General features: G+C 34.7%; 1 protein-coding gene and 1 long non-coding RNA gene across 3 annotated transcripts in view; one reads left to right on the top strand and one right to left on the bottom strand.

Moving 5' to 3' along the window:
• Nucleotides 1-2,079, top strand: part of LOC105537907 — a 57,435-nt gene extending 55,356 nt beyond the window's left edge. The window contains exons 7-8 of the long non-coding RNA XR_001005799.1: nucleotides 424-488; nucleotides 1,923-2,079. This is a non-coding gene — a long non-coding RNA (uncharacterized LOC105537907). The remainder of the gene's footprint in view (nucleotides 1-423; nucleotides 489-1,922) is intronic.
• PDE5A (phosphodiesterase 5A, cGMP-specific) overlaps nucleotides 1-25,035 on the bottom strand; it is a 128,829-nt gene that overhangs the window by 55,390 nt on the left and 48,404 nt on the right. For both annotated transcript variants that reach the window (XM_011977595.1, XM_011977596.1), the window contains exons 4-9: nucleotides 16,795-16,866; nucleotides 15,106-15,195; nucleotides 12,609-12,746; nucleotides 10,109-10,176; nucleotides 3,696-3,804; nucleotides 2,597-2,684 (exon numbers count right to left, since the gene is read on the bottom strand). In XM_011977595.1, coding sequence (XP_011832985.1) covers nucleotides 2,597-2,684; nucleotides 3,696-3,804; nucleotides 10,109-10,176; nucleotides 12,609-12,746; nucleotides 15,106-15,195; nucleotides 16,795-16,866 — 565 coding nt within the window. The remainder of the gene's footprint in view (nucleotides 1-2,596; nucleotides 2,685-3,695; nucleotides 3,805-10,108; nucleotides 10,177-12,608; nucleotides 12,747-15,105; nucleotides 15,196-16,794; nucleotides 16,867-25,035) is intronic.

The raw sequence follows: 25,035 nt of genomic DNA, 5'->3' as shown, positions 1-25,035 counted from the left end.
TGTCTTTCTGCATGTAACTCTATAGGGATTCTCTATTAGAATTACATAATAGTGGAATCTGGCCTATGACATGTAAGACAAATTGTCCACAACCATGACATTTTCCATGCTGCAACTGTAGATACATAAGTATAGTCCAGAAATCAAATTCTTACTTTTGTCACTCTTGTAAAGTAGCAGGGAACACTGGAAATTTTCCCCCTTATATTTGGGATCTGCTTGAGAACCTCCCTTCACCCCACACAAAACCCGACTAGAGAAATCATTTCTTTTTCCTTTCTTTTTATTTACAAGGATTTTTTCTCTCCAAAATCAACATTTGCCTACTTTTGGCTCTGTCATCAAGTAGGGTGATACAAAATACATGCCAAGAGAAGTCTGATTGTGTCATTTTTTTATTTTTTGCTTACTTGTCTGACACAGTGACAGGATCACAGAATGTGAATTTTGAACAGATCTGAAAAATTACTAAGTTCAACTCCACAGAGGTGAGTAATGTGCCCATAAGTGTGGTTGAAGATGAGTAGCGCTAACACAGTGCTGTGAGTCCGACCCCTAGTCCAGTGCTCTTTCCATGTTGCCTAACTCGCTCTCATTTACCTTCACATAAAGTGACAAAGGGGCCTGATGCGTAACTTCCTCCAGCCACTCCCCATTCCCAGTTATTACTCCAAAGAAATGCTGCTGGGGAAAAGTGAAGATGTGACTCGATGGAGCAAGCTGCCACTCTGCTTTCCTTCCTGTGACAACTTACTAGTAAATAATGCATTCCTTCTGGAATTTAATTTCACATTTTCAAAGGCCAAAGACAGCTTGTAGTAAATCTTCATACTTATAAAAAAGCATTTTAAACAGCATAACATTTATAATATAGTTTTCCCCTTGACCTCCCTAGGAAATAAAATTTTATAACATTTACTTGGTATCATATTGTAAGGCGCCCTTGGCAGTTTTCTCTTATTGCTTATGTTAGAGATCTGATCAGTGACAATCTTTTAAAAAGATCTCACAGATTCATTAGCCTCTACTTTTTTCTCGGAGAACTGTAGACAAGTTGACTCAACTGCCCAGCAGGGGGTTGGCACGCTGCTTTCTAAGCAGCTTTAATGTACAATTCACCAGGGTCAGGAGTGACCCTAGAGCTTAGGCACTAGATTAGCATACTGAAGACTGCTGGGGTGGCGTCACAGTAACTAAGTTGATAAGACTGATTTATAAAACCAGAATAGTATCAATGTTCCAAAAGAAACAGATCTGTCCCAGAAACAGAAGTACAAGCACCTGCAGCTCCAACCCATTGCCTCAAGTCCAGCTCATACAATAAGAAACAACTGTCAGGGCAACCAGTATATTTGAGAGGACATGAATAATGCATTCTCTTCCCATGAGCTAACCTACACTGGAAAAGAAAGTAATCAGTACAAGTTGGATTGCTGGGACTGGAATCAGAACAAGGGAAATCAGAGTCATAGAATGTTGAATTGTACTAAGCTGATGTATCCCTTTCACAATACAGATGCATTCTAGGCAGAGGGACTGGGAATAGGAAAGATATTACTAGCTATAACCTGATGCATCCATTGAACCTAGTGAAGGCTCACCATATGGTCAGAATACTCAGTGCACACTGATGCAACTCTCCACATACATCTCTGTGTTAGGGACAAATGTTACTTTACTCTTGCACAGAACTTGGACAGTCACTTTTAATATCTGTCTTTTCTTTTTCTACTTTCATTACTGATACCTTCTGCCCCTTCTTTCTGACTAAAACTCTCATTCAATAAAATTATAGTCAAATCTTGCAACTGGAAAAGTATTCAGACTTTTAAAGTTATATTTATATATCTTAATGTTGGTCCATTAGAGTTTTAATTCTAAATTTAACCCTTAAAAAGTTATCATATTTTCTTTATTTCCAGGTTCCTAGGAGAATGTTAACAGTCCAGACCTTTTTTACTACATCTCAGAAACATCAATATGGATGACTGGCATATAAAATCCTACTTAACCTTTACATAACTGCAATACCAGGAAACAAATATGTCAATAAAAGGAAACATCATCCAATTTTTCTGAGAATGCATTCTTCCATCATTCCTGAAGTAGAGGTTTTTCTATAATCATATTAAGAACATAAGCTCCTGAGGGCAGGGATTTCTGCTTTGTTCATTGATTTATCCCAACTGCCAAGAACAGTGAAGTGCTCAATAAATATTTATTAAATGAATAAATAAATATAACCTATAATCTAAACTACATTCTTAAAAAAGTCAACATTCAGGAAATAAGACTCTAAAACAATACACATTATCACTTGATATCTCTTATGCAGTCTACTAAATTTCAATACATCATCAATCATTCCTAAACAAAAAATTCTGCTGAAATAGGATAATAATTATAAAAGTACACCATAGTTTATAAGATATTTAACAAATGTCTGTTCGTATTTATCAATTATTTTAATTATTCTATCATTTCAATTTTTATCTGTTTTTAAACATTTTATTCCTTACATTTGAAAGAAAGAAGTATAGCTGGGAATACATTTTTAAAAATAAGTTTAGAGTATAGGTTAAAGGAAAGGCTTTACCTATAACTTTATTCTTCTTTCCATTTTTTATAGGTGTACAAAGCAAACTTCTAATGCACTGCTGGCTTACATTTCCTGTATTTTCAGTCTAAACAAAAATAAAAAGAACAAAATAGCTAAAATGGTAAAGAGATTGATTTGTCCATTAGATGCTATAGAAACTATATGACACATTTGAAAGCACTATATATTCAACTTTTATATTAGCTAGAGAACATTGGAAAGCAGAAAATGTATAAATTATAATAAAGTTCACATAAATGTAATATAAAGCAATGTCTTTACTTTGTTAAAAATATCGGATTTTTTTTCACTTTAAACTTTCCAAGCAGCTTATAGTAATAATAAGCAAAATATAAAAATAAGTAAAAAAAAAAAAAAGAGAGAAGTAGAAGTACAGTATCTACTATACTAGTGTAGTAAATGCCCCTAATAATTTAACAAGAGGGGCAGAATCTAAATGGCACCTAAAATGCACCATGTTACAAACCTGTCCTTTACTAATAACACTGTTGCTATTGCTATATTGCTAAAGTTCTAACAGTGTCTCCAAATAACAAAATCATCCAAATAACAAAATCAAGGCAGCTGCCTCAAAGTGCAATACTTTCCTGAAAGGGGAGAGAGAATACTATAATTCAAATTTTCCAGTCTCTGAGAACAAGATATTTGTAGCTTTGAGGTCAAGAAAAACAGACATCCATTTTCCCAGAGCTACTCACTATGACGGATTACCAATTGCATCAGTTCAAGCCACACGGAAACTAATTTTTGCAAATAAGACAAAAACTCTAGCAATATTTTCTAAGGAATGTCATTGACATTATGTAGGTAATAGCTAAATTACTTCAAAAACAGTATGGTTACTTATTCATAGATATTTAAAAAGGTGAAAAAAGTACAAAGAAAAATACCCAAGTACAGCTTTCAATAGATGTTATGATCTATTTTATTCTCCTTCCTCAGATGAGGGAAAGTACAGATCATTCCTAAACAATCAATTCTAGAGCCAGTCCTTCAGTTTAAGAATAATAACTGTGAATACAGATCTGATAGGAAAACAGCCTTCTAGCTTCAAGTCTAAAATTGGGTTACTTACTGTCCAGGGAAATCTTTTATCCTTACTGACATCTGGGATATTAAGTGGTTCCATAGTATTTTTGACATACTGAGCATACATGTAATTGATTTTGTTTGCATCATGTTCCCTGTGAAAATAACAGATATGAGTTCCCTCTGTGCAGTTAAAAAAAAGCATAGGCAAACGGTTAAATAAATGATTAAGGGAGAAAAACACCAGCCTTAAATTATAAGGCAAAATATATACTTACATGAAAAATGCAGCTTTAAATGTGTTTGATGATTCACAACTTTGTCAGTTACTATAATTTAAATGTTTTGAAAAAAAAAAAAATCCCACAATTTTTCAACAAGTTTTATAAAGGTGAATGGCCTTATTCTCATTACAAATGGGCATGGTGAGTTTTGGTGTCATTTAATGTAAATTCATATGTCCCTTCATGTCTTATTTTCTCATCAGATTATAGAATGCCAAAGGTCTAGTGCTTGTTTTACTTCCTCATTATTGGGTTTACCTATCCATCCCAATAAAACAGTATTTTACATATGTTAAGACCAAGGGAAAAATCAAACAGCTTAGAAAAAATGTTTAAAGCTCTTCTCTCAAGTCTATTTTCTTTCTCCTTCTGTCTTTTTGTCGTGTCTTCTTTAACATCTTTCCCTTTGTTCAGTTTCCTCTCTACACAGTTTTTCTGCTTTGAGATGTTTTATGATACTTTTAAAATTAAAAATTTATCTTCCTCAAAAAATTTTATGAACTTACAATATTTTTACCACTTATGTTCCAGTCCCTTGCTTAACAGACTGAACATGAAAGACTAATCTGATGCCAGGGGGTACAGTGTCAATGCAAGGGAGGAAAAACAGAATGGAACGTGTTTTTTTCATCAGGAAACTCCGTATGTTCCCTTGTGGTGATGATGAATTCAGCAAAGCGGGTCAGGTTATGGAAATTTACTCCATCTATAAGGACCCGCTTATTTTAATTGTAATATCACTAAAGAAGTAGGAAAACCTAACAATATTAGACATTTCAAGATAAAACATAGTTGGTCCTTGTACCCACAAGTCCACATCTTTGGATTCATCCAACTGCAGTACCGAAAATAAGTCAAAGAAAAAAAAAAAAAACATACATTTAAACAATAGTACAACATAACAATTCTTTAAATAGCATTTACATTGTATTAGGTATTGTAAGTAATATAGAGTGGATGTGCATAGGTTATAGGCAAATACTACATCATTTTATACAAGGGACTTTAGTGTCTGCAGATTTTGATATCCGCAGGGGTTCCTGGAACCAATTTCTCAAGGATACTGAGTGACAACGGCATACATCTCAGGAAAAATGTCCACTTGCTCTAAGTTTCCAAAGTTCCAATGTTTTGCCTATCTTCTGTCCCTCCCACCCAACCTGCCCCAGCTGCTTCTTGGGACAGTGGTTTCATATGGCGTCCTTCAGTGCTAGTGATTCCATGAAGATTCTCAAACTCTGTGGCCTTGTTCCTGGTCAAAATATTTCAGTCTTCCCTTTGTTGTACATTTTACTTTAAGTGTAATTTGGTCAAACCAAGTACTGACCACTTGTCTAGTATTATGTATACATGAAAAAGAATGAAAAGGAAATGACAGAAGAGTGACATAAGAGTAAATGAACTTTGAATATTTCTTGAGACTAGACTGAGAGTCTGCGAAGGCATGCCAGTTATCATATACATCAGATCTAATACACTCCTGAGGTCCTACTTCACACATATTATCTGGGTGACACTCAAGAAACGGTTATATAAATGCAGGGTTTAGTTTAATAAAACAACGTTTAAAACTATAAATATTTTATAAATAGCAGCAGCCTAGAGAGAAGAAAATAAGAAGCTATAGTGAAAAGAAGAAAAATGAAAAGGTGACCACCAGGAGAAGGAAGTACATTGGAGAAGTAAGTATCCTCGTAAAATCTCTTTTAAAATGATAATTATCATATCAATAACCATTATTATTCTTATCATCATCATTATTATAAGAGTAGGAGCCAGAAAAAAATCCAAAATGGTTAAGCAATTTGTCAGAGATCAGAAATTCAGACTTACACTAGTTAATATACAGAAGGAGAAGTAGAAAAACTAGTTATAAATCAACAAATACCTGATACCTTATTTAACTCCCTGAAATTTTTAGGTTTTCCCGATGGCTACTTTAAGTGAAAACTGAGCATTAGATTTATTAAAGTTACATGATACCATGTTTGTTTCTTACTCTATAAGAAATGTTGATAAATTTTTAGTTCCTAAACTCAATAAATACAGATTGAATACCTTAACCATTAGAGGCACCCTTAACAGTATATGGGAGACAAACTTACACAGGTCAGTAACTGTCATAGGGGCTTACAATCTAGTAGAAGACTGAAACAGAATGAATAATGTGTTTAAATTACATGGACTATTTGGGTAGAGTCTAGTGCAGAGACTGCCAGTTGTCTTTTGGTAATTCTCCTCCCCTTCTGTTTGTCTGGACATACATGGCCACCCAGAATAAAGACCACACTTCTCAGCCACCCTAGTGGCTTAGTATTGCCATATGGCTAAGTTCTAGACAACAGGATGTAAGAGTAAATGTTTGTGATGGCTTCTAGTAACCTTCCTAAGAGACAGGTGATACCTGCTGTCTGTCCCTTCTTTCCCTGTCCCCCATCCTACTGTTTAACATGTGGATATAATGACTGGAGCTGCATCCTTGACCCTTAAGGAAAGGGCCATACCCTAGGGATGTAAGGTAGAAAGTCCAAAGGTGTCTTGGTCCCCAAGGCCTTTGTGGAGCAGAGCTATAGCACCAAGCCTGAGCTGGCTACCTCTGGGCTTTTACAGGAGACAGTAATAATACTGTGTTATTGTTTAAGCTATTTTTATTTTGGGTTTTCATGATCCACAGTCAAGCCTAATCCTAAGTGATACAGTGTAACAATGCAAGCACCACACATGTGGAGAAGATGGACAGGTAGCACCTAAATGGAGTGGAATAGGGAAGAAGTAGCATTAGAGAGATGAATTCACAGCTGGCTGAGACTTTTTAAAGGAGAAACATCAGGAATGAAAGGTAGAGTATTCCAGGCAGGAAAAAACAAAACAAAACAAAACAGTATAAAACACATTGCTGACATGGAAGAGTTCTATGTGTAATTGGGAAACACTAAATAGTTAGAGATTGTCAAGAATAAAATGATGATTTCAGGCTGAAAATGTTAGGCTAGGACAGATAGTGAAAGATTTTGAAAGTGTAATACAAGGAATATGGATCTCATTCTTTTAATGATGGGAATATTATAGTGGTCTTTAGAATGTGCCTCAGAGCTCCAATTGCAGAAAGAGTAGCTAACCAATGTCTCAAGTTGCTGTGCTCTGGAAGCCATCACCAAGTTTGCACTGAGGTCACCTCTACCAGGGCTGGTCCCAGACAAAAAGACTGAGCACACTAGGGACACTAAAGTAGGCCTAATCCTGGGAGGTCCAGTATTCTTCTCACAGTAAATTTCAGCTAGAGGACTTCCCAGCAGCCTTGCCAAACCTTCCTTAGAACTGTTCAGCTGTCTAGGATACTTCTGTACAACTTTCCTTCCTTCTTTCTTCCTCTCCTTAATTCTGGGTCAGACTTTCGTGTTAGTCTGATGGCTTTCCTGGCTTCTTCCCTCTGGTTCTCACAGGGTGTTTTCTCTAATAAATTTCTGCACATTTAATCTAATCTTGGCATCTGTTTCTTGGAAGACCTGGACTAACTCACACATTTAAGGCTTTTTGTACAATGTGTATCAATGAACCGTATATGAATGCATTGTTGGGATGACAGAATTAGGTACATGGAATTGGAAAAGATAAATTTCTGTGCTTTAGAATTAAATGGGAGTCACTGCAGGCTAATGTAAACCAAAGACCAAAAAAAAAAAAAAAATCAAATAGACACGGAAATAATAGCTAACACTTACTAAGTGCTTACTACATGCCAGAAACTTTCTGAAGCATTTTATATACATTATCTCATTTAATTCTTACTATAATCCTACTACCACTACAGATGAAGAAACTGAGCCTTTGAGAGATTAAATAATTTACGTGAAGTCTCATAGCTAGTAAGCCCACTACGTGGTGAAACTTAAATATTTACATTTAAATACAATCAGTCTAACTTCTACATTCTTCTACGGTGTATCCACAATTTTTTAAAGTAGTAGTCTTTACTTACTTAATTACACTTATATTTTCTAATATGATAATCAATAACAAGTATAAACTAATAGGTATATTCCAAGAAAGTGACCTAAAAGGATTCATTCTATGTATTTGTCATTTTATGACACAAATGTGCATTTGTGAATGAACATGAAGTTAATTAGTATGGAATTATAGCACTAAAATACCTACTTCTCAAAATAAGAGCTAACATAAACTGCACAACATTATACTCAATTTTTCCCTTCTAATTGGTTGGCTCTTGAATTGAAGTACAAAAATTCTAAAACTTCCCACCATCTGGAAATGAGCCTCCCTTCAGAAATTCCTGGGCAACTTAACTCCCAAGAGCTTACTATGCTTTATCCCTCTTATGATATCCTTCTAATAATTATGTGTAATGTTCACCCTGAATATGTTGTTTTACATTTAACATTTCAAAACCATCTTCAGTATATTAATTTATGAAGTCATTAGTGGATTGGTTGGAAAAATCTTGAATGAGCTATGCTTTTTAATTGATAAATAACTTCCTAAAAAGAATGATTTGCTTACTGCTAAGATCAAATTGCCTAGCATTTCATCAAATGGAGAGACGGCAAAGTTTGGATTGGCAAAGTTTTTAATAATGAGAATCGAAGTCCTAAACTCTACTAATAATCAGTTTTAGAAACATAATAAAGAATCTGCTGGTGAAAAATAAGCATCAATATTAGTTTTGCCCTTTTTCAAAATGTTAACATTACTAAACACTATTTTAAATTCAGTTATTGCAAAATTAGGCCTGTTATCTAATTTTTATTAAAATAAAAAAAACTCAGAGGCCTTTTACTGTATCACTATAACAAAAGCTAACTTTAAATGTTTCATTAACGTAAGCTATTACTGTTGAAATGATTTTCATTATTGTAAAGTCAATTAATATATCAGGTAAAATGATCCATGTAAATTTGTCTCTTTTAAGGTAATCACACTGACCTATTTATCCTTTATAAGAAAAAATCTTTATTCTAAGATTGTCTTGGAATCATTAAATCAGTAAGTGGAAAGATACTTTCTATTTGCCTACAGAGAGGGAATGTGGTATTTAGAAACAAATATATATAGCGCAAGACATTTTTGTGTTTTTTTAAATGCATATTTACCAGTAGAGGTCACTATCACACCAATTCACTGGATTTGTCCAGCTACTGCTAAAAGAAATTACAGGGCCTGGCTGAATTTATACGAAAAAAATCAAAAGCCAATACCTAAAATACAATACAGAGGGATATGCTGCTCCACAAATATTAAAAGATCATGTAGATAATTAATCATTTTGAACTTTTACTATGATTATCATACTGATTTTCCTATTGTCCCATGGAGATAAAGGTAAATATATAAACATAGATGTATATATTTCTATCTATATATAGTAACTCATTATTTATGCAAGCCAAAAAGTAAAATATTCAAATATTTACATGTGTCCTACCTAGAAACTTTCTAAAATCTTCTTTTCAAAAAGGAAAAAAGGTATTACAGCATCATAAAATTAAAATACTATATATTAATGTGCACATTTTCATACGTTCCAAAAGGATTCAATACTAACTAAAACAATGTCAAATCTGCTAGGAAATGCAATGGCACAGGAGCTCAGGATAGAATAGGTGTGGAGACAGGATATAATCTTCAGTGCATGATCAGCAAAGCTAAGAAGGAAATAAAGGTCAGCTATTCAATTATGACCATGTGAACCCCAATTCCAGGACATCAGAAAACTCTCTGGTTAGAGAAACTATGTTTTATCTCCCTAGACTACCCACTTCATGCCCAAGTCAGTGGTAAAGGCTTAAGGTCAGGTCTACCTTCTGAGTCAAATGAATTCCCCATCTGCCTCCAAGTTACATTCTTGCCCTTTGCTAATTCCTAAAATCCTTTAATAGGAGAAAAGGCCCTTCCTTGTACCACATTGTCAAAATAATAGTCTAGTAATGAGTTTTGATTTAAATATAAATACTTAACAAAGTAACAACTTTAAGTCACTGTGGTCAATAGTCTCTCCATCTTGATGGAGGAAGACAGGACTGGAAATGTGAGAAAAGACAAGAGCCAATAAAATAATCTGTAGCTTGTATTTCTTAACTCAAACTGGTCATAAAATAACTATTTAGCCAATATTACATACATGTGATAAAGACAAGTAGAGAATAAGTGCTTTTACCTTGTTAACATATCAGATGATTTTTCTAATTCCTCACACTCCATGTGAAACACACTAGAAAAAGAATCCTAAAAATAGACAACACAGACTGAGAAATAAGTTTGACAAGGTAATAAAAACTATCTAGATACAGACATACATGCTATGGAATTGACAAAAGACCCCAATACTTGTAATATATTTTTACTTATTCTTGGACAAAATAGACCCAAGTACTCATTTTATGACATCCTCAAAACTGCTTCCCATTTTGTTCATGTAATTTCTGATTTTGTCTTGGAAGAATGATTATACAAGTACTATTTGTTTTTTCTAGGTACTGATGGATTTATTAGTTTCAAAATTTTTTATGCTTATTGAAAATTCTCAAGTTTTGGCTTTTAAGCTTTAAGTACATTGATTGTTGTTAAATCCCAGGTAAAGAATCCCTTCTTAAAAAGATGTTTCATTCAGTAATACTTTATGTGATTATTAAAATAACTGTGAAAAATTTAACAACATAGAGAAATACTTCTGAAATTACATTAAAGGCGTGGTGGCTCATGCCTATAATCCCAACATTTTGGGAGGCCAAGGTGGGCAGATCACATAAGGCCAGGAGTCTGAGACCAGACTGGCCAACATGGCAAAACCCCTACTCTACTAAAAATACAAAAATTAGCTGGCTGTGGTGGCATGCCTTTGTTATCCCAACTACTGGGGAGGCTGAGGCACATGAATTTCTTGAACCTGGGAGGCTGAGGGTGCAAGCTGCGATCGTGAGATCGTGCCACTGCACTCCAGCCTGAATGATACAGCAATACTCTGTCTTGAAAATAAGAAAGAAAAAAAAATTTTTTTAAATCACATTAAAAAGCAGAACAGCACATTACACCCATGCTCTATTTATATAGAATTGGAAGAAAGCAGAAAAAAAATGATAGTTTAATTTGAGGATAGAAGAAATCTGTACATTTTTTTCCTCCTCACCTTTGCTCACGCTGTTGACGTATTTTAAAACAACAAATAAATGTAATACAAACGAATATAAAGTCACCTAATTCCTTTTCTAAAACCTACAACTTAAGTGGTCAAAAAGTGAGTAAAATATCCTAATAATCATATTGTTGTGCTATACTTTCAAGTAGCACTGATCCAAATCAGTGTACTACCATAACAGGTGTTAACTGGTAGAAGTATCCACTGAGGGTGAATTAAAGTGATATTTAAGTTGTCTAAAAAAAGTAGTGCTTCACATATAACTTTCAAAAATTAAATGCAAAAAGTGGGTCATAGAGCAAAAATTACAGGTTAAGTGACATACTGCATTAAGGAATTCTGACCTGAAATTTAAAATGATGTCTACTATATTATAATCACCTTTATATTAAAGATTTTATAACTGATTGAAAAATATGAAATAGTATCTATGAAAATACTGATTATCTTTTAGCCTAGTGAGTTCTCATTTGATATTAATGAGAATTTTGTATTAAACAATGCATTCATCTGACATATATACACATCCCAAATGATTGAGATGTTGGCTCATACGGTATGGTCCTTATATCTAAATCAACTAAAATTTCTTAATATAAATTAAATATTGAATACCTTTTATTTTTCTACTTCCCCCCAAAACGTAACTTCAGATATCATATGTAGATTATAACTAACCTATACAAATGGTAGTCTACACTCTCTTTCCTATTAATCCACAAATGAACAGCCTATTCTCAGGGACTAAAGGAAAAAGAAACACAAACGACTACAGCAAAAAGAAATATCCCAGAAATAGTGGTTCATAAGTTGAGAAGGGAGAGAAAGTGCATAAAGAAAAACTGCCTTAGGCCAGGGGCCCTGATTCTACTGGCAAACTCAAGACGGCCGGCCTGGTGTAACTAGCACTCTGTGACAACACTCTATCTTTTCCCAGACACCTGAAAATGTTTCTTCACATTACAAAATCAATGGACTGAAATCTACCAGTTAGAAGAGTTTAGTGGTTTTCCATTGTTGGTAAAAATATGGGACTTATGGGTACCATTAGTAATACTCCTACTGGGCTATGCCTTTTGGTTTCTATACAATTTCTGGCAAGAAGAAATTTTTATACCCAACCCATTCAGAATGAGGAGTCTGGTCTGCCTGTTCATAGCAACTAGGGCACCCGTGTTCCTGACCGTGAAAAGTCAGCACACTGTAATGACAATATATTTCTCCACGAAGATAGTGTGGCCATTGATAGAAGCAGAAACACACATTCCCATGGTAATTATTTTCAGGAGGGTGGGATGGGTACATGAACAGAAGTAAAAAAAGGTGATGAGGCACCCTCCACCCTCCACCCCTACCTGTCTTCAACCAGAACAGCTCATACCCTGATTGGTTTTATATACATACTCATATGCATTTGGGTTTGAGAGAGGGTTCTAAGACCAAAATGAGGTTTAAAAGCAGTGCTTACAGAAATATAAGTTTCTGTCTTTCTAAAAATAAAGAAGTCATACTCTGTACTCACGGAGCAATCTTCATCCACTATGAAAATGGTGCATTTCTGCACTTGCATAAAAGAGATAATAGTGGCAGCTATTTTCTTCAGAATTACTTCTAATGATTGTTGTTCTTCAAAAATTAAACTAGCAAGGTCAAGCAGCACCTAGACAAAAATATTAAGAGCTTATTATTTAGCAATTGTTTGTAATTATTAAAGCATAATTATTTATATGGGTTATAAATTGTTTAACCTAGCAGGTTATAATCAAGTCTGCATTCAAATATTAAATATGTCTCCACTTATTAACAAAATCCTCCATTGACTGTTAATATAGTTAATATAGTTGTTAAGATCACAGGCCCTGAAGCCAGAGTAATCAGTTTTTAATCCTGACTTCCTTTCCTGCTAGCTTTGAGACTGAGGGCAAATTTCTTGAACATGGGGATATTAATAACATTAAAATCACAGGGCTTTTAGGAGGATTAAGATAATATTTATAAAGTATTTTGAACACTATCTGGTACATAAAACACACTGTTAATGTTGTTCCAAACTTTTTAGATCAATATTTGTCAACATTATCAATATTTTTACAGAGTACAGTAAATATTACCCATCAAAGTAAACAAAGTCTTAAGAATTTCCTTTGTGTTTTTTTTCTGGTAGATTTCTCTTTCTTCTGAACCTCATAAGTACTACCAAAAACTCAGTGGAGGTGATGCTATCCTAGCTGAGGTCTGAAAGATGAGTAAGAATTATTCAGGTGAAATAGGGAAGAGAAATATTTCAGGCAAAAATAATAGAATTGAGAGAAAGTAGCATACTGAAAGTTTTGATCAGGTTTTATAAGAGCATAGACTATAAAGAGAACTGGGAGATGAGATTGCAACATTAAGCAGAAAAAGAACCTGAAAAGCACTGTGTGTCTTTTGAAGCAGTTTAAACTGTGATGCGCTGCAGGAAAGAAGTGGTGTGATCACATCTGTTTGTAAAAATAGGGACTGGATGAAACGATGGCAACAATAGAACAGGGAGAACACTGCAGTTAAAGGCAATGGAAGGTTGCATATCTTATTAACACAGATTCTAAACAGGGAAAATAGAGGGTAGAGAAGATGAATTATCAAAGAAATAATGAAAAAAGAATTACACAGAAGTAAACAGTTTGTTTAAACCTCCAAAGAGATGAACCAACATACAGATGCCAGCATGATGAATGGAAAAAGAATAATATTGTGAAATTAAGTTACAAAAGCAAATATAAATAATCTGAAAAGTTTATAGACACATAGACAAAACAGATATATATAATAATATAAAAATACAAAATATGTATTATATATTATGTTATATATTTATATTGTAGATAATAAATACAAAATAGTTATAAAAGAGCCAAGAATAAGGACAACATGGATGCTAGTTAGGAGACAAAGCACTACTTCTAAATTCTGAGAAATTGATTTTTCAATTTAGAATTTTATACCCAGCCAAAGTGGCAGGATGGTACAATACATATTTTCATACATGCAAGGACTCAGAAAGTTTACTTTACCAATACCCTTTCTTGAGTAGTTAATTGAGAATGTGCTGCAACAAAATAAGGAAGTGAGAAAGAAGTAGGGCATCTAAAAGATAGTGGAATCTTTCTAAGAAAGCAATGAAGAAAAGTTCTATGATGACACTAGTGTAGCAGGCATAGGGCTAAATAGTTTAGCTTGGAAGAAGAAAGGTTGGAGAACCTCAGTTTGGACCTCTCCAAATAGAAGCAGAAGGGGAATTCAACAGGATGCCTAATATAATGGAGTTTGGGCAGGGGTGGAAACAAGAACATGAGGCTATATACTAGAGCAAAGAGTTCAAGGAAAAAAATTCAGAAACATCAGGAAAAATGAAAAGTTCTATAACAAAGGTAATATGAACAACATTTACATAATTATAGTGCTTATAAATAGTTTCTTTAAAATTGCAACTTTAGAATCAACCTAGACAAAGCCCAGGAAAAGTTCATCACGGTTGTAGAACAGTATATATTACCAATGTGGACAATTGTAAAAGAAAAAGTCCAGATGGGAAAAGCAGGGCTAAGGAGTGGTAGTTGGGAAAACGAGATAAAGAGAACAGGGGATGCTAAGACACCCATCTTACAAAGTATGAAATCAAGAGTAATATCTATAGTTGACAGAGCAAGACCTAAAACCATTATTTAACAACACAAGTGCAATCCATACAGTGACTTAAAACAGTGATAGAATGATTCCAGTAAGATAAGGGTAATGGCAAGTAAGGTGTGGTGCAAGTCAAATAAATCCTCATCTCCCAAGTTAATGAACATTGTCTAACAAGATAAACAACTAAGCCTGGAAAATAGGAAATAGAAATGACTACTAGAAAAAAAAAAGTATTGAGAAACTGAATCTATACTATCTAAATTTTTAATAATCTGCATACATTACTTTGATAAAAATGTAACAATTTTTAGGAAGTATTTCTATATACTTTCTTTAGTAATCAGACCGACCTGATTTCTCTTGTTCTCCAGCAGTGAAGTCTCATAGAGCTGAGCATTATGAAGAACAATACCACAAAATGCCAAATAAGCAGCAAAGTCCTAAAAAACAGATAAGAGAATAGACAAATAAAAACTGTACATAAAACAGTCTAGTTATATTGCCTGAAATACAGGTCCCCAAATATTTACAGTTAGAAAGCCAAAAGAGTAGATGTTTGTTCTACATAAAATTAGGATGATATAAACCAAGTCTTAGCTAAAGGTGCTAGAATAGTCTCCTAAGGTATAAATTAGGTATAACTCAATAAGGAGAAAAAGGAGAGGAACTAAGATAAAGACCTCTTTATACCACTTGAAGTTACAATTTATTCTACGCAAAATTTGGTTTAGCCGCTCCATGATATTAAGACTTGGATCTACGCTGAAACTATTATATAAATAGCTTGTAACTCATTACTGCAGCAAACAACAGCTTATGTACTCATTAAAAGAATATCCACAATAAAAGCATAAAGTTAAATATTATATAAGGTTGCAAACATTACTTTAAATATGTCATTTTTAACATGGATCTATCATTGTTATACTAGGGTAATATGTTTACAATTATATAAATTATTGATATAAATAAATATTTAGACAGTATACCTTATCCACAATGTGATAGAGCCTTAAAAATTCAAATCAATTCAAGAGGGAGTTATATTAATGGATTATAAACATAATAATGGAATATAAAGCCAATCCAGGAACCATGTTTTCACACCAAATATTCTCAAGTGCCATGAACAGAACAGGAGCCTAGATGTCTATTACTCTGATTTTTAAAAAGTATTTGCTATGTTCCAAAGCAATTACAACAAGGGGAGCAACACAGGTGCCAACATAACCTATAGCATAGAGATAAAAATAACTGTCTTGTTTGAATGTTTTCCAAATTCAAAAGCTCCTACTAATTTTCAGGGGAACAACATAAACAGCAATGGGCTTGGGAATAGGAATAATTCAGTAGGCTATGATATACACATAATTACTTATTCAATAGGAGAAATAACGAAACCTACTCATAGAATGAATTTATCAACAGTCTTAAGGGCTTCTGTCCTTAAATGGAAAGCATGTCAATGAGGTGTGTGGAAGGTATTCCTTCAGAGTTGAACAAGAATAATAATAAAATAATGCTCACTGTTGCTCTCTCTGAAGCTAAATTTACATCATCTATCCTGAATTCACACCTTGGCGCCCCACTGTCTGTGTGCAAGGCTTATAAAACATTCAGAAATTTGCTACACCAGGAGGCAATTCCAATTTTTAGCCAATCAAAAGTGCTGAACTTGTAGCAGTGTTTTTATGGGGTTTTACTCAAGGTTGGATCCCTATAGCAGTGATGAAAGGTAAATGAGATAGTTAAAATGCCACAAGTCACCCTCTGTGTGGCCCCAACATGCTCAGTGCAGGCTTGGCAGCACAGCAAGGAGGGAATTTGGGGGTTTCTGCTGACTGAATAACACAAGTACTCAGATGTGAAATCATCGCTCTATTTAGCCTAAGATACACTTTTGAAACTTTCAGATCATTTTTAACTCTAATCTTTTTGTGTGACCAACAATTTCAGCAACAGCTAATCCTAGAGGTGTATATACTACAAAGAAAAAGCATCTTCCTAAATTGGCTCATGCTTGACACAAGTTTTGGTACCTTTTCATCTTTTTCAGTAAATGTCCCACCATTTCCTGATTTCTTGTTGATGGCCTGGGCTACACCAACAACCTGGTATAAGGAGATAAAAGTGACAAATTTTTTATTGACTGTAATTACTGGTAAAAATTCACTAAAATGTATTTATAGAAGATATCCTGTATGTGCTGTAAAATAACACTAGTCTACAAAACAAAAGCAAAACCCCTCATTAGCATTTGAGCAAGCTTTACATCATTTACCATATTCTTTCATCCTAATAAGAATTCGAACATTTTTAATTTATTAGGGCCCAAACTATGTTTGATTCTGTGATTTCACCCTGTATTTTGAATGAAATTATTTTAGCAATCACATTTTAAGTATATATTTTCCATAGTTTTAAAATATAAATAATAAATTTTGATTACAGTTCCAATAAAGTATATAAGAAAATGAACATTTTATATGGTTTTAAATATAATGTTTCAAAAGGGCTAAAATGCTCTTTTACTAAAAATGAAACAGGACCTACTGGCCAATCATGGAAAGAATGCAGGAGGATCATTAGGGCAAAAATAATTCTTAATGTAAGGATGTAGTCCAACTTCTTTTGAAATTTCTGCCCTTGAAAATTATTTTACCTTTAACAGACTTATTTTTGGGAAAGAGGGTACCGAAAAATCAAAACAGGAATTAACATGCTGAGGCTTATTTCAAATAGATGAGAAGGCATTTGGAAGTTACTTAAACCTTTTAGTTCCACCTTCATTTTGAGTTATTACCTTAGTCTTATAAAGACCTTCAACTTACTCTTCTCTCCGCTTTATTACTTTTAAATTCTACTCTTTCCTTTCTTCTGCTATTTAGTATCAGTGGAATAAGCTATTATCCTCTAACTGGCTATACTTCAGAAATATGTATCTTTAGTTCTATGTGGATGGTTCACTTTGTTTTCTCAGCTCACTATAGTATCTTAGCTTTAAGAAAAAGATATAAAAGCCTCCTCTAGGATAGCAGAATAAGAAAGGGGAAATACCTTATTGTCTTAAGTAGTTTTCTAGTCTTCTTAACATTTTTCTCTTTTTTTTTTGCCCATATGGTAAAGGGATATTAACTGTTTTTAAAAGCAGAATTATGCAATGATCCTATACCTTTTTATTTCCTTTAGAGCAACTCTCTCTTATTTTTACATACTCTTTAGCTCTTGAAAACAGCAGCAGATTTCCAGATGTTCTAACTTCACTGACTAAATTTCTAGTAAAATTCCTCTAAGGTCAAAAATGTCTGGATTGTAGTTAGGAATGTTCACTGGAACTATAATAAGAGCCACTTGAAGTTCACTGGGGTCTAATATAGAGTAGTATAATTTGGTTATTTTAAATGCTCAGATATTCATTCATCCACTCAACAAATACTGAAGTGCCTATTATGTACCAAAAAGTAATAAAAAACTGGGGAAGTGATTACTCTGAAGGAGCTCAGAATCAAGAATGAGTGATACATAAACATAGACTTATAGCATAGTAGGATGGTGGGGGATCAGTTTCATGAAACAGTGTCCGTGGATCGCTAGGAGCACTGAAGGGGCACTTAATGTGTGTAAAAGAGAACGAGTCTCAGAAATGACATTTAAATTTTTTTTCTCTAATAAATAGTTTTACAAAGGAAAGACATAAACTTTAAATCTGTGTTTTAAGAAAGATGAGTTTCAAACAGATATAGAAAGTATTATGCAAAGTTTCTGATAAATATGTAGTACAAAAAGTATATATTGATATGCTATCTGTACCTGGAACTGTATGAAGCAATGTACTAAGCAAGAAAATAGAGAGAAAGCTCCTGCTCACTCGAAAATATAAAAAGACAAAAAATCAGCTGCTTATTAAATGATCACTAATCAAACTATATTAACATTTTAGTCCATCACCATATCAACATAAATTTACAGTGAGATGATTCCTTTCAGTCTTTTTTTTTTCTTTTTGAGACAGGGTCTTGCTCTGTTGCCCAGGCTGGAGTGCTGTGGCACAATCACAGCTCACTGCAGCCTTGATCTTCCAGGCTGAGGCTACTCTCCCACCTCAGCTTCCAAGTAGTGGGACTACATGGAAAGCATGTGCGTGCCTGGTTAAATTTTTAAAATTTTTTTGTAGAGACGAGGTTTCAGTATGCTCAGGCTGGTCCCAAACTCCTGCGCTTAAGCAATTCTTCCGCTTTGGCCTCCCAAAGTGCTGGGATTACAAACATACAGTAAGATAGAAGAAATAAATTCAATGATTTATAGCATAGGAGGGTGACTATACTTAACAAAAACGTATTGTATTGGGGTGACAGACACTAGAAATACCCTCATTTGATCACTATGCATTATATACATGTACCAAAGTTTCACATATACCCTGTAAATTTGCACTAATAAATAAATAAGTAATAAATATTAAGAAAAACAAACCAAGTTCTGTCAAAAGACTATTAGCCCAGGAAAATATAGTTGGTCCTTTGTATTCAACTGTGATAGGAAATATTTGACAAAAAAATTTTACAACCCACAGCAATAAAAATAACATCAAATAAATATAGTAGGACAATTACATACAGAGCACTCACATTATATTAGGTAGTATAAGTAATCTAGGGGTTTGCTCAGAGCAGGGGGCTGAAGAATGGCTCCTCTGTTTACAACACATGGAACAGGCATCTGGGGTCACTGTGACAAGGGGCACAAAACTTGTGGCTCCCTAAGAACAAATGTCCTACATGTGTAACAAAAAAAGTAACCCAGAGATGATTTACAGTGTATGAGAGGATGTGCGTAGGTTTTATGCAAATATTATGTCATTTTATATAAGGGACTTGGGCATCCACAGATTTCGGTATGAGGGGATGGAGTGGAGTCCTCAAATCAATCCCACTTTGTATACTGAGGGACAACTGTGTATCTAATATATATATGTGCCTCCATCCCCAGAAGGGTGACATTTGAAAAACGACACTAATAAAAACAGATGAAAAATAGAATAAAAGGCATAGTGTTTGTCCAGGGTTGCATACACAGTAAAAGACAAATGACAGTTTAATTCTCTGACTTTAAGGATCCTGAGCAAAACTAGCACCCTCTGCCCTCATGTTCATATAAAGTCAGTCCTTCTTTCCGCTGTCATCCATTGCTTCTTTAAACAAATTAGATCATTGTCTTTAAATCAAGTAACTGCTAACTATAGGCTTTAAAATGTCCATTTTTAATGACAGCTTTTATTCTAAGTATATGTCAGACTCCATATGAGTGGCAGCACTCCTAAAAGCATTAGCTTCCATATCAGAATGTCCATTCATTTTTGCCTGCCTGCTGGCTAACTGTACTCTCAGATACAGGTACTGCATGCTATTTTTGTAAAAGCGCAAAAAAGTCTTTCTGTTTTCTATTTTACTGGCACGATGCACAGCACAAATGGATGTTATGTCCTCAAAGGGTTGAGTGTTCTTTTAGGAATGCAAAGGCCAAGACTTGACTCTCACTGGGTGAGCAGTGTGGAATGTGACAGCTGGTTGTTTCAGGGCAACTGATCATTGCCACAGTGAGCAATTTCTTCTTCAATAAGCAGCTGCCCCAGACATTTTCTGAGGCCGTATATCAATCCCAATACATTTCCCCATCCCCAGTTCAGGGGATGCTCAGCATGGAAACTAAAAGCAAAGGAGGAAAGGACAGACTACAAATCATAGTTATCCCTCTCTCTCAGCCTCAGAAGATCTCCATTGCAATGACAGGACTCAAGACAGTCTAATCTGAGCCAAATACAAACTTTACTAAGAAAACTAGAACTTAACAATATATAGAGGAGTTAGGGGAGAATTTTCCCTAGTGCTCTTTTCAAACATTTCTTTGACTCATTTATTCATTCTACCATAAATACTTCATTCAATAACTACTAAGCGCCTTTATGTACCAGTAGTGAAGAAAACAGATGAAAATCCCTGTCCTCATGGAGGTGACATTCTAATCAGTGTTAGGCTTGGGAATCCCACCCCCATACTCTCTCCTCACCTGCTTTACAGATGAGAAAACTGAGAGTGAGAGAGTTGACACAACAGATCCAGGCTTTCTGACTTCTCTTCTGAATCCTAAGGAATCATCAAGTTACGGTAATATTCCACGCGGTAAGCAAAATAATGGCCCCCAAAGATGTCCTTGTCCTAATCTCTGGAACCTATGAATATGTGACCCTTAAATGACAAACGGGGCTTTTGACATGTGATAAAGTTAAAGATCTGGAGATGGGGAGATTATCTTGAATTATCTAGGTGGGCCCAATGTAATCACAAGGTCCTTGTAACGAAAAATGGAATGCAGGAGAGGCAGAGTCAAGGAAACATTTGACGATGCTATTCTGCAGGTTTTGAAGACAGAGGAAGGGGCCATGAGCAAGGGGTACAGGCAGCCTATGGAAGCTAGAAGGGGCAAGAGAACAGGTCCGTTTCTAGAGACTCCACACAGAACACACCCCTATAGATGCCCTGATTTTAGCCCACTGAGAATTATTTAGACTCTGAAGTCCAAAGCTTCAAATAAAATATGTGTGCTATTTTAAGTCACTAAATTCCCAGTAGTTTTTTTACAGCAGCATTAAGAAACCAATACATTCCATCCAATTATGATTCCTATATTCTTGCATTCTTTTTCTTCTTCTCTACACCTCATTTTATCTCTTCTGTTTCACTATGTAAATCCTCACTGTCTTTGAAGAACGTGACATCTCATTCCTAATCATCTTCCTGCCTTCAGTCTATCTTTGACACTTCAGCCAAATTTATATTCTTGGGGCACTGTTGTGCATACACAGATCACCTCATTTCTCAAAAATTTTAATGGTTTCACCCATCTACAGAATAAAAATTAAAGACTCTACCTAACATTCCACACCCTCAACTTAACTAGATCACTTACATGGGTCTTTGGATTAGAATACTGCCATGTCATTTGTTCACATAATTCCTTGAAATATCACCTTCCACCTTCTCTACTGAGGCCAAATCTCCAAAAAATCTTCCCTTCAAACCTACCCCTCAAAACTCTGTGTGGCAGCTGTATATGCCCTACACCAGACAGGGTATTCCTTTTTAACCTTTTAACCTCATTTTTTTTACTCATATCCTAGCCCTGCAAGTAGATTATTTTCTAAGGACATGATTTATATTTTATGCTTTATGCTACTAACAACATTTTGCATTGTTTTACATGTACTCAAAGGTTGAATAGTATTTGCTGTTGATGATAATGGGAGAAATGCCAGCAAGAATAAAAATTTTTAGGGTGATGTACTAACTGAACAATGCACATTCAAATAATAATTAATTATGTCTTCCCATTTTTGGCTCTAGCCTTTGCTTAAGATTAAGAAATCCATCCATATCTGAGAACTTTGTGTGGCAGTAAAAACTTTATGTTCTTAATAAGCCATTAATTATGGAGTTGAAACTTATAGCCTAAGGTAACACTGGAAGATAAAAGAAAGGAAAGTCTGAGATTATTTAAGTTTTAATTTAAAAAGTATAGAAAAATCACAAAGAATGAGATAGTAAGCATCCATGCCTTTGCCATCTAGAACAGTGGTAGTGTGAGACTTGTTAAAACACAGTTTCATGGGTCTACCCCCCAAATTTCAGATTTTGTAGATCTAGACTGGGGCCTGTATTTCTAAAAGTTCTTAGATGATTACAAATGCTGCTGGTCCAGGGACAAAAGACACGTTGAGAACTACTAATATAGAATTACTAAATGTTAATATTTGGTGATGTTTCCTTTATTAATACTATTAAATTAAGATAAAATTAAATTGGACTTCCTCTTTCCAGTCTCATTCTTCTTCCTCCTGTTCTTCCTACCATAGTCAACCTTCTTCATCATGCTGTTAAAAAATATATAAATCTATATACAAAACATAGTACTTTTATCTTTCAAAAAGGTTTCTTAAATGAAATAATACATATGAAACATTTTGCAACTTCCAATTGTATTCAATGTTGTTTTTTAAGGTCAATTCATATAGATCTGGTTCATTCATTTTACATACAATATTGCATTCCATATCAAACTGTATTCATTTGATCTCCAAAGAATGGATGTCTGAGTTGTTTGCAACTTTTTACTACTATAATCTTTGAGAAACACCTTTGTATATTCTTCTTGTGCACATGTGCAGCAACTTCTCTGGTTAAATCTTCAAAAAGATTATACAAAAATTTATACCTTTACTAGCAAGGCATAAGAATCTCCATTAACCTCACATCCTTACCAGCGTCTGGTGTTACCAGACTTTTTCAATGTTTGTCAATCTGATGGGTAGAAAACTGTGTATCACTGTTGCTTTAATTTGTATTTTCCTGATTACTAGAGAGAATGAACATCTTTTTTATTGTTATTGGCTAACCTGGTATCCTCTTCTGTGTTGCCTATATGTACATTAGCCAATTTTGACCATTTTAGTTATAGTTTTAGGATGGGCTATTATTAATGGATTTTAGAATCAAAGTTAGATATTTCTTTAAGTGACTGGTAAGACTGATTTTATCCTTCTGTATATACAGGCTATTTATCTTTATACTTACTTTATATCTCAAGGGAATGTTTACAGATATTCCATGGTTAGGGGATGAGACAAGGATAAACAGAGGAGAATGATGCTTTTAGTTTACTCTCACAGCCTTCATGGCTACGAATGGGCAGCCAAGTAAGTTGGAGAGAAGCGTCTAAGGAATTGAAAGATATAAAAAAGCAATGCCCTGAAGATAACTGGCATCAGAAATAACATGATCAATGCCATTCTTTCTAATACACTTAAGAAATCTCTTCCTCACTAAAACCAGAAAAATTCAAATGCTAGAGAGTTTGCCATTAAAAAAAGGAGAAGGGAGGGCTTGCCATGTAATAGGCACTTTGTAACTGTTCATTCACTTAATCCTTGGCATAATCCTTTAATTATCATTCCCATTTTATCACAGAGCAATCCGATGTTCAGAAAACTTATATAACTAGTTCAGGAATATGAAGACCCAGACACTCTCCAGACTTGATTCCAAGGGCTACAGTTCTTTCTAGTACTCCCCACAGGAAAAAGTGAAATCAGCTCTAGTATAAAATATAGGCCTTTTTTTTTTTTTTGAGACAGAGTCTTGTTCTGTCGCCCAGGCTGGAGTGTAATGGCGCACTCTCGGCTCACCGCAACCTCTTTCTCCCGGGTTCAAGCAATTCTCCTGCCTTAGCCTCCTGAGTAGCTGGGATTACATGCGCCCACCACCATGCTTGGCTATTTTTGTATTTTGAGTAGAGACGGGGTTTCACCATGTTGGTCAGGCTGGTCTCAAACTCCTGACCTTGTGATCTGCCCACCTAGGCCTCCCAAAGTGCTGGGATTACAGGTGTGGGCCACCACACCCAGTCAAATTATAGGCTTTTATGAACTATTCTTTTATACTCAAGGAATCATGGAGACCAAGGGTCCTCCAGTACACACCAACGCTTAGTCTTTAGATCTCGTAAGTATGCTTATCTTCTTAATGCATATTTTCATCAAAGGGAATGGAACAACTTCAAAATTATAACTCTAAGAAACAAAGACAATCCAACGTGACTGCTAAAAGTTGTTTTCTTGGACTTAGATTATAAGTCTCGTAACAAGTTTTCACAGCCAAGAACCACTTATGCAACATTAAAAAGAAAAAAATTCTATGTATCAAGGAAAAGTGAATAATAATGCAGTATCAAAAATAAGTAGATTCTTCAAGAAAAAGCAAAACTAATTTGTGGTGATAGATATAAGAACAGTGTTGCCCATGGGTGGTGAGGATTGATTAGGGAATTAGTTATACAGATATATGCACATTTTTCAAAACTCATCAAATTGTACATTAAGATCTCTGTGTTTCATTATACATGAGTTTTAAAGCATTTTAAAAGCAAATGAATATGTAATTGCTGAAGGTATGTGAAAGTCGCCCATGTGCCAAGTTCCCAGCTGTCTAGGTAATGTTGAAGCAGGCTGAAGTCCTGGTCATTTGTTCTGTGCTATTAGGCAGGATGGTCACTCCCCAGATGGGGCCAGGGCAAATCCAGTCTCTGGGGGTCAGTAGCTGTCCTGTCCCAGGAACATCCTGTGGGAATAGAGTCAACCTGAGACTGGGGTTCTTCCCCATGAGGAAATGCTTGGCATAATTGTTGATCCTAGTGTTTATTTTCATCTCTTTGAACAATTAAAAAAAAAA

Source organism: Mandrillus leucophaeus, unplaced genomic scaffold, assembly GCF_000951045.1.
Source record: "Mandrillus leucophaeus isolate KB7577 unplaced genomic scaffold, Mleu.le_1.0 Scaffold181, whole genome shotgun sequence".
Lineage (NCBI taxonomy): Eukaryota > Metazoa > Chordata > Mammalia > Primates > Cercopithecidae > Mandrillus > Mandrillus leucophaeus.
Note: the sequence above shows the minus strand (reverse complement) of the source record. Positions and strands in the feature narration are given on the sequence as shown.